The sequence below is a fragment of the Vollenhovia emeryi genome, unplaced genomic scaffold (genome assembly GCF_000949405.1).
Source record: "Vollenhovia emeryi isolate VEMERY1.0 unplaced genomic scaffold, V.emery_V1.0 DF939265.1, whole genome shotgun sequence".
Lineage (NCBI taxonomy): Eukaryota > Metazoa > Arthropoda > Insecta > Hymenoptera > Formicidae > Vollenhovia > Vollenhovia emeryi.
Genome location: NW_011967101.1, coordinates 290740 through 301261, shown reverse-complemented (window position 1 = coordinate 301261; position 10522 = coordinate 290740). Strand labels below are relative to the sequence as shown.

At 41.4% G+C, this 10522-nt stretch overlaps 1 protein-coding gene across 7 annotated transcripts in view; it reads left to right on the top strand.

Annotated features, from left to right (window-relative positions):
- Positions 1 to 10522, top strand: part of LOC105559555 (nephrin-like) — a 73180-nt gene that overhangs the window by 20355 nt on the left and 42303 nt on the right. For all 7 annotated transcript variants that reach the window (XM_012007935.1, XM_012007937.1, XM_012007936.1 and 4 more), the window contains exons 7-8: positions 713 to 843; positions 4162 to 4321. In XM_012007935.1, the coding sequence (XP_011863325.1) occupies positions 713 to 843; positions 4162 to 4321 (291 nt within the window). The remainder of the gene's footprint in view (positions 1 to 712; positions 844 to 4161; positions 4322 to 10522) is intronic.

The following is a 10522-nucleotide window of genomic DNA, read 5'->3' as shown; positions in this document are numbered from 1 at the left end:
GGCGGTTTCACCCCCCGGTGGATTATTAATCGATCGAGCGATCGTTCGACGATTCCGAGGGAAAATCCGCTGAGGGTGTTGTGGTGTAGAGATTTGCGGCATTACTGGGCATTACTAGGCATTTTTTGGGCATTAGTTTGGGCATTAGGCCTTGCTGGGGCATTATAAAGATAAAATAAGGTAAAATAAGATACAAGATAAATAAGATAAAATAAGATAATAAGATAAAGTGTAATGCCCAGTGGGCATTAGTGGGCATTGGTGTGCAAGATTTTGGTCAGCGGTTTCCCCCTCGGACGATTCTTTACAGCAAGTTCCTGTTGCTGCGGGTCACGCGCGCGAACATTCGGCAGTATATGAGTGCCATTTAGCACCTCACTCCGAGAACTTTTCAAACGACCCTCGTATTTAACTCTGAATTTGAGAACGAGACTAAAGAGGGGGTTAAACTCGAACACGGTATAAAATTTACACGTAAGATAAATCAATTAGACAATATTTGTCGATCGACGAGTCGATGTTGGTACCAAAGTGCGCTAAGGGTTAAGGTTTTTTTGTTTAAATCCAAAAGTTCACTTCCCGTATATTTGTTTTCTTCCTGTTTAGATGTCTAGGCACAAATAAGGCCAATTACCGTAATTAAAGCGACGTTCTCCCATATTGGTACACATTTCGCGCGCTCCTCAGCTTTGATGTCGATTTCTGTTTTCAGACGAGCCTGTGGTTACCCTCGAGCTTGGCAGCAATTTGAATTCGAGCGCTATTCGGGAGGGTATCGACGTTTACTTCGAGTGCAACATCAAGTCCAATCCCTGGGTTTACAAGGTTTCCTGGCGCCATAACGTGAGTCCGCACACAGCGCGCGCACCGCATGGGGCGCAGATAACGAATCCTGTTCAGAAATCGATAATATAAGCCGACGAAGCTTAATCGCGCCGAGATAAGGGAACGACGGCGCGCACCTGCGTCACACCAACTTCCGTCCGAAAACTCGCGCGTTTGATCTCTCGAATTCGTATCGCCGGGACACCGCGCCGGGCGCGTATAAAGCCCGGACTTTCCTCGCGCAGTAATTAATCTTCGGGCACTGGACAGCCAGGACTCAGAAATTTTTCTCACAACCGACGATTACTTAGCATTTTACGGAGAGTCGTGTAGCTCTTGTCTCAAATTAGACCTCCCTTCTCTTTCCTGTGGTCGAGGCAACGCAAACTTTTAACGTTCGATACGCACGCGAATATCGATTGTCAATATTCTTTACGCCCGCTGAAATCCGAGTTTGAAAAGTTCGAGAGAACTTAATTTTGGGCCGAAAAATTTTATTATTATGACTCACTTCCTCCGGACTTTCATAATTTCGATCTCATATTACATTTGCTGGATTATTTACTTACAAGGTAATCGACTGGTTTAGGATTTATTTCCAATCTGTAATTTTATACCCGCTTTGACAAACCGTATCTTTTATCGAATTTATTAATTGAAATTTTGTTCCTTTTACTTATTTTATTATTGTGCCATGCACATTGTAATTAGGTATCAATTTATTCTGTATCTCTGACGAATTTTGCAGTCTCGATTATTGGTTTTCATTTTAAGAACTTGCTTGAAAAGGACCTGAACCCCCAGGTCGAAACGTCGCTTTGTATGCTCTTTTATTAAACACGTGTCAGTTAAGGTCGACTAAAACCTTACTATTTTCAGGACAACGTTATGAAGCAGATGAAACGTGACCGAGCGCGTTCTATCTCTGCAAACGTATCGCGACCTTTCGAGAAATTTAGCTGCAATTTCCAGCGCGTAAAGTTTTTTTTTTCTAGAATCATTTTATTAACGTTTCGTTTTATTTTGTTAACGAGGGGATAACATTAGAGATGCGGTAGTGTCGATACTTGAAAAATTAATTACCCAGCGAGCACTGCGCGCAAGTAAAAACCCGATTTCCCTCTACCGATATCAGAATAATCCGCGTGTTTGATGCGGCATCCCCAACGCGAATCGCGCGACGCGAATATTGGAATGTCCACACGAGTGGTAATTCATCGGCGTCGCGTCGCTTTATCCGAATTTATTCTAAACGCACGCTTGAGTACGCAATGTTTTTCTTCGCTGCTAGAGTGATTCGCGTGATTGATATCGGGCGGAAATAACGGCGTAGATCGAAATGCGGATATAAATCGGGGGCATTTTATCAGCGATTAATAAGAATGCCATTCGTCAGTGCTGGAATGTGTTTTAAGCCCTTCAATTCGTTTCGAACGTTTTGTCTTTATCCGCGATAAAGTCATAGGCGCGATTGATTTGGGACTGATGGCACGGCACATGAATCACAGTTATAAATCAAGGTATCGCCTGTCGCAATTAAACGGCCGGCAAGCAATTGCATTCAATCATCCTAAATTTATTTTTAATCCTACGACACAAAACGCAGCTCTGACTGTCGTCGAAATACGTATTCGCGGTATTTAATAGTTATTAAATGATAAAATGGGGAAAAATTCTTTTCAAACATATTCTTTAATCTCTCTTTTTCAAGCGGATTCGTTCAAACGTTATTTTTTTACAAGGTCCCTCAGTCGCTAATACGATATTTGACAGCAAGGACGAAAACAAAGAGTGAAAGAGTCCTGTTTTTGAACTAAAAAAATGTATTGGACGTAAATAAATAGTAGATAATATTGAGCGAATATCGACGAATATACTAGATGCGTGTGTTGTATTCTTCTATTGAGAAATTATAATTTAAAAGTTATCGAGTGACACGAACGTTAGTTGTTGAAGAAGTTCGCTAAGGGACAAGTCTAAAAATACTTGTGACAGTTACAAGTTTTGATTTATCGCTGACAAATGTGTCTCCAAAATAACTCGGCGATCGAAGGATAATATTTCGTAGGAATATACAGGGTGAGTTTTTTATTTCGCGAACCAGTTTCTTACCATGAGAGACGGATTACCGACCAAAACTGTAGCCAACTCTGGACAAATGGAAAAAGTCTCGTTGTATATGTGTCAACCGTGCGATATCTAATTACAAATCTCAAAATACAATTTAGATATTACACGATTGAAACGTGTACAACTAGATTTCGCCATCTTTCCCCAGGTTGGCTATCGTTTCGGTCGGTAATCCATATCTCATGGTAAAAGACTGGTCCGCGAAATAAAGCTCACCCAGTACATGTTATAACATTAAAGTTATTGCGGTGCTCTACGAACTTTGATGTCCGCGCAAGCCAATTTCGACGGCTCTTATCGCGAACGAACGTCGTACACGCGGAAACGCCGCAAAACGCAAATCCCAATCAATTCCCTCGATTTCAAAGACTCGAAATTTGTTTCGTGAAAACTCAAAGCCGCTTTCGCAGTCTCGAAAGTCGCACATGCGACGGGGGAGCGCGAGAGATCGAAAAACTGTCAGCGTTCCTCGCCGCGTATTTCTCATGCGGGATTTATTATAGCTTAGCCCGCGTGCGCGGAAAAAACAAACAAAAGCCGCACTCGTATTTTTTCCCGCGGCGTTGATATCGCACGTAGCAAGTGTACTTAATTGTATGTACATACTTTGCAGTACTTATTATTATTTATTATTTTATTATCAACATAATATAATATTTATTATTTTACACTGCACGTTCCACAAAATTTTGTTATCGGAAAAGGAAGATTGTGTCGATCTGTGTTTTTTTTATTTGTTTCAAATGTGTCTTTCGATTTACGGTCCGCCAAATATCTCTTTTGTGGGCTTAAGGGGATGCTACAGTGATTCTGCACCTTTTGCACTTTTTCGCATCTAGAACTGTCAATTCATGAAAACATTTGCGCAAGACACAAATTACAAGGCTTACGCGTGCAGACCGGAAGTTAGGCTTCTAAACTTATAGCGAATTCGGTCGCTTGCACTAGTTCGCTATTAGTTTCAATGCTGTTCTCTGATTTAGGCCGAATAGTGGGACACGCAAAAGCCACATAATTTGTATATTATGCAAATGTTTTTCATGAACTGACAGTTCTAGGCGTAAAAGGTGCAAAAAGTGCAGAATCACTCTAGAGCATCCCCTTAAGCAGCCTATTACTCGCGCTCTGAGCCGCTCTCGCTCAGAGTTTGTTCACGGCGTCCCCTGAAGTGCAGCGTGACCCTCTCGTTTGATTTTGCATTCGCAGGGCAATCCGCTCTATCACAACACGGCGACCGGAACGATAATAAGTAATCAGAGCCTGGTGCTGCAAAGTGTCACTCGCAGTCGAGCTGGGATTTACACGTGCATCGGCAATAATCAGGAGGGCGACGGCGAGAGCAATCCACTGAACTTGGACATAAAGTGTGAGTATCCGTTACACATACGCACACATATTTCCCCTCATTTCCCGTCGCTCGCTGTAATCCGCATTGACGCTCCAATTAAGTTAAACTATTCTCGCATTATTATTCATGACGACCGTCGCCGCCAGCGCTCGTATTTAGATTTACAAAATACGTACCCCTTTTTTTTCGACGATCGCTCTAAGCAGAGCGCACGGTAATTATATGAAATCTTTTTGTCACATTCCGCAAACGTTTTGGAATGTATAATTCGAAATTTCGCGCTATGTAAAAATGCGCGAGGAACGGATTCCTAGAGTTATTTATACGAACCAGGATGAATCTTTGTGGATTCAAAAGAGCAACGAGGCTCCTAAGGTAAAAATTAATAATAAATAATTAAGGCAGGCGAGGCTAAACAGGATGTGAGTGCTAATATACAGCCATTGACAAAATTATTAGGATATTAATAATTAAAATAATACACCAAGAAAAAGTCTTTGAAAATTTATTTGTAGCGTACAATGTTTATTTGGGAAATTTCCATTTTCAAAAAATTGTTCACTAGAGCGTTCATTGCTTCTGTACAGTAAGCAAGGATTGGTTTTAAACAGCAAGAAATATGTAAATTCATCAAGTCCCGTGTCGCGATTTTAAACAGAAGAGAGCGTGCGAAAAGTGTTTCACCAAATTACACATACTAATGTATAAAACTAACACACTCAGATTTGCAGTGTGTGTAATGATTAGGAGGATGCCTGTATTATCGCATCAACGCTGTCAAAATCGCACTGAAACGAATCTAAAGTATCTTTAAAATTTATCAGGAATACCGCAGTCTGAGAATAAAATGACAAACGCGTGATTTTCATGTCCGTATTGGTTGATGTAAATCGATGGATCGCGATAAATTAACAAGACTTGTCGTCCGCGATGTAAAAGTATGAAAGTCAAATGAAATGGCGTCCTAGTCGTCGTGGCATTGTAAATTCATATTTATAGAGAGGCGATAATTCCCCGTTCTTTTCAAATCTCCAGCATAGGTTTCAGAATTTGCATACGAAATTTCCTCGCGTCCTGCATCTATCGATGGCGAGAAATACGACGATTTCAGCCGAAATAGGAACGGCGGAACGCGCCACGTTGTACCCCCCCCCCCCCTCAAATCTATAGTCTCTCCGGGCCAGACGTTAGAGTTAATTTCTGTGTCACTGCATTCACCGCACCCTGGCACGTAACTGATACTGACACACCGGTATACGCGCGGATCGACGTTAAATCAGCTTAGGGGCCGCGCTTTGTTTACGAGCGGGACATAAATCCGGCGCGTAGGAGGAAACGTCCGCGCATTCGGAGCGGGCGAGAGGCGAGATCTCAGTTTCATATCGACGTTTAATATCTCGGGGCATCGCGCACTATAAAAGAAAACAAGGTTTCATAAAGGCCCCGAGGCGGAGAGCCTGGGCGACCGTAAGGCAATTTCGTATGCGCGCGTTAACTTGAACACCATAAGTAAGTTTCGACAGCTTTTTCCACGCGTTATAAAACGGATTACAAACCCGATATTAGTTTCAAACGGTAAGAGTTATAAAACTCGAGACGCTGCGGATATAAACGGTAAAATTTGTTGCGTAATTTGTTGACAGATTTTGCGAGAAACGAGTAGACGCAGGTGGGACCGGAAAAAAAATACTGCTCCGGTCGCAAGGAACCTTGTCTTCCACCATCAGTGTTTTCTTGACCGTATCTGGCAATTTTAATAATACAGAAAATTTATTGCGAAAAATATTACCTCAGCCAGGGTCTGAACCTGGACCCTCCCTACACTCTAGGCGGGCGTCTCACCAATTCGACCGAATTCGGCCGTTTATACTGTTATTGCGACTAATATTATCATACGCCTCGGTGGCCGAATTGGTGAGACGCCCGCCTAGAGTGTAGGGAGGCCCAGATTCAGACCCTGGCTGAGGTAATATTTTTCGCAATAAATTTTCTGTATTATTAAAATTGCCAGATACGGTCAAGAAAAACACTGATGTTATACTATTTAATAGGTTTATCCGATGAACATTTTTCTCAGTGTAGGAATTCGCTACGGTCGCGTTGCAAGGGACCTCCTGTCGTGGAAGACATCGATGGACGTGGAAGTCCATCCTATATAAAAGTTGTAACTGGCAATCGTGACCTCCTGGATTCATCGAGCACCCCCGAGCACATATCGCGCAATACGTTTCATTCGATAACGAAATAGTGCAAAATTCTTGCGAGATTTTAACGAGAAATATCGCCGCCCTCGCTGCACGATTCGCTAGGAATTTATTACGGTGATTCATACACGCGTTGCTCCGTTTTTGCATTTTCTAAGTAAAATGCCTTTCGCGCCGTGTAGAGTTCAGTGAGCGGTAAATCACTCCAAATATGCTTTACATACGTAGGAACATATGCGCGTACGCGCATAACCGAGTGGCCCTGCCTTTAAGTCTGTGTGCGACTTACGAATGACTGACGCACATTACCGTTTATACGGCGAGTGCGCTCATCAGTATTTAGTGGCTTTAATGCACATAAATTATCCACAGTTAATCCGTGCACGGATTAATAGTTGATCAGTGCTCCGTCCCCTCCCCCCCCCTCTCTCTCTCTCTCTCTCTCTCTCTCTCTCTGTCTCAATCATAATATATGTACAGGTCGTCTATAGTGTCTACACTAACCGAGGATTGTTCAATAAATAATTGTACGAGGCAATTTTAACAAAATACGTGAATCTGGGGCGGCGGTAAAAATTCATTTTCGAGTCTATTGGCAATTATACTTGCATTATTAAGATGAGAATTTTGAATCCGAGGAAAAAAGTATATATATATATATATATATATATAAAGGAATTCCGTTGGATCGCGCGCCGATTTGAATCACAATGAAAAGTTAAAGCATTAGCGGAATTTTTTATCATTTCATCGCTTTATGAATGCAGTATCAGCGAAATCCGCCTTTATTATTTAACTGTCGTTGCAGGATGTCTGCGGCTAAAGCTTCAGCGGAAATTGCCATGCCGCTGTGCTAATCTTCTCTACTCCTTTCTGTTGAGACAGCATTATATTAAAATAGACTTAATTTTTTTTAGAGCAGGTATATGCCACGCATATCTCTCTCTCTCTCTCTCTCTCTCTCTCTCTCTCTCATCGCTTGACGAAAATTCTACTTCGGATACGCGTGTGCGCATCTTTGTGCCGAGGCTCCGGTGAAAACTACGCAAAATTTCACGTAATTATACTCACGATTATATTGGTTTTAATAACCCTTTTGGCAGGGTAAACGAACGAGTCTCGTGAACGTCGAATGTTCCCGTATAATCTGTATTTTCTTTGTTCCCCCGGGCAGCAGCCTCGCTATTTTACAGCTAACTAAGCGGCTTAAGATCCCGGATACGGCAGAGCCCGAAGGAGGAGCTTCTTGCCGCGCGCATAATTATACGTGCTGAAACTGAATTAAAATCTTAAGCTACGCTACTCGCTCGCACACGCGAATTCGCAGATTTTCTCGGACAAGCTACGTTTGCACCTACGATAAAAACTTAAATTGTCCCAATCCAAAATTATGCATATTCACTTGTGCTCCTTCGGTATTACATAATACGTTTTACACATAATTTTGGAATAGTCTCTATTATCTTTGAAGAAAACGCACGTTCGAAAGAAACGGGATGTTTGGCTTGAAGTAAACTTATGGTTCGGTTCACAAAAATATCACCAGATAAATCCAAGTGCGGTTCAAAAGTGGGTCGGAAATATTATTATAAAACGTGATAAATAACATGACGAAGTATTTGCTACATTCATATATTAAATGACTTGTTAGCCGTTCACTCTGCATTTCCAAAAGACAAGTGTTCACTCACGATCGAAAGCAGAATATTCCCGTTAAAAATTGTCGGGGTGACGATTTAGGGTTCTTATTCTTGCATTGAGAGAAATGTCCGATTAAATATAATCGGATAATCCAATTACGCAATAACAAACGGATATGTCCAATTAAATTGTATATCCGATGAAAAAATGTGATCGGTTTTTCAATCAAATTTCATCGGGTAACTGCGTAATATCACCGGATAAATTTTGTCGGATGTATCCATAATTTAATCGGAGAACGTAATCGGAAAAATTCACCATCGGGAACAGTGTTTAATTGGTTTGTCGGATGAAAATTTTTCTCAGTGTAAAATTTAAGTTCCTTTTTATCACGCGCGTGAGAGCCGCGGGCGCTTGCCATGCTGGTAGATGAAAGTCCCCTGTTATGAGACAAGTTCCTAAAATGAGGTAGCGGTATTAAATTTAGCTTGTTAATTTTATGTATAAAAATTACTTTAACTAATAGATGATAATCATCTATTAGTTGCACCATGAATTTATTGCTCTTGAAGTAAAATCTGTTTAGTGGAAAATTCATTGTTGAATCGTGTAATCGTCGCGAAAAGAGATTTGATTGAATTTGAACGTTGAAAACCTGTCATCTCGTGTTAGGAGCCTATCTCGTAATAGGGGACTTGCCTCTATTATTATAAAACGGCACTATCGAGCAGATTCGGATGATCCTAATTACCATGTTCAAGGCATTAAGGAAATGATGTAACGACTGCAAAGAGCTACGTAACAGCGTAGCTGGGGTAGTTTGCGAGGAATTCTGTGAAAATATTCCAGCTGCGTTTTCTGGACACGATGCTTAAAAATTCACCGACCTGCAATGCGTCTCTTTAACGCGATCACGTGTAAGCTTCTCGACGTACATACGTTGCCTTAGAGGAATCGATACCAACTTACAAAGAGAAGATTGCCGGCGACTGAATCTTTGCTCAACACTTATATAATCGCGCTCCGCGCGTGGAATTCGAGCTTCCGTCAGTATCGTGCAAAGTATAAGGCAAGCGTCGCGGTAACAACCCGTAATTAATGGCAGCGAGCCTAAAAATTCTGCCGTTCTACCTGCTCGTTGAAGTTAACGCCGCACTTAATCGGAGGGTTTTAAACTGGAGCGCGGAGCGATTTTAAAGCGATAACAGTAATTAGCCAGGAGCGACTGGTCGACAACTGGCTCGCATACGTACGCAAGCTAAATATTACTCTGCATTAAGATTTAAAAAGGACGGAAATTATATGTGCACATTGCAGCACACACGGCGCAGTGGGACGCGATACGCGGCGTTAATAAAATTTCGCGAGAGTGCGACGAAAAACGCGCCGCTCTTTCAGGACCTTGAAAGGGGACTCTTAAATATTCAAGAGACGCGAAGGACAGTGGTATTGTTTATTCAATAATAAATGATACAACGTTATCCATGTCGGACAACTTATCTCTGGTAATAACGATGTAAAAATCTTATATTACCGTCAAAAGTGCATATTAATTAACGTGGTGCAAGATACACCGAGAGAGGATGAAATTCGTCGCGCGAATATAAAATTACCTCGTGACCTTCTCGCGCAGCATTCGACGGGAAGAGGAGCAAAGTACCGCAATACTTTGTATTGCATCATCAAAGCACTTGCACCGATCGTGAGAAAAATGCTTTGATTTAATCGGATGATCCAGTTATGCGGGGTGTTTCAGGAGGAAAGGTCAATATTCTGGGAGGTGATAGTATCGGTCATTTTAAGCAAAAATGTTGATGTGAATACATGTCCCATTCCCCACTGTCCCCGAGATATAGCTACACTGAGAGAAAAAAAATAGTCACTTTTGGACCCAACCATATTTTTGGTTTATGACAACCAATATTGTGGTTATGAGATCACATTGTTAGGTCAACCATAATTTACGTTGGAGGAATTATAAAAAATATGGTTGGCTCCAAAAATGACTATTTTTTCTCTCGGTGTACTTAATGTCTCGTGTATTTCCTTTTTTTCTGTACACTTCACCCTTCATCCAACCTCGTAAACGTCTGCGAGAATTTACTCTTCCACGTCTGCCGACTGTTGTGCTGATAACAGTGTGGAAATGTACAAAATGCCTCGCGTATCCATAAATGTCGAACGAGCAACACGCCATGTTCACACAAGGGTTGAAAAAATGCATTGTTGTTAACGGTGGAATTTTTGAAAATTTATTATGATCTGTAAAAATGTATCACTTGTACAATAGATATTAGAAATAGTACATAGTATTTTTTCTTGTCAGTAATTTTGCATTCAAATGGCTCTATCTCGGAAGCAGTGAGGAGTGAGA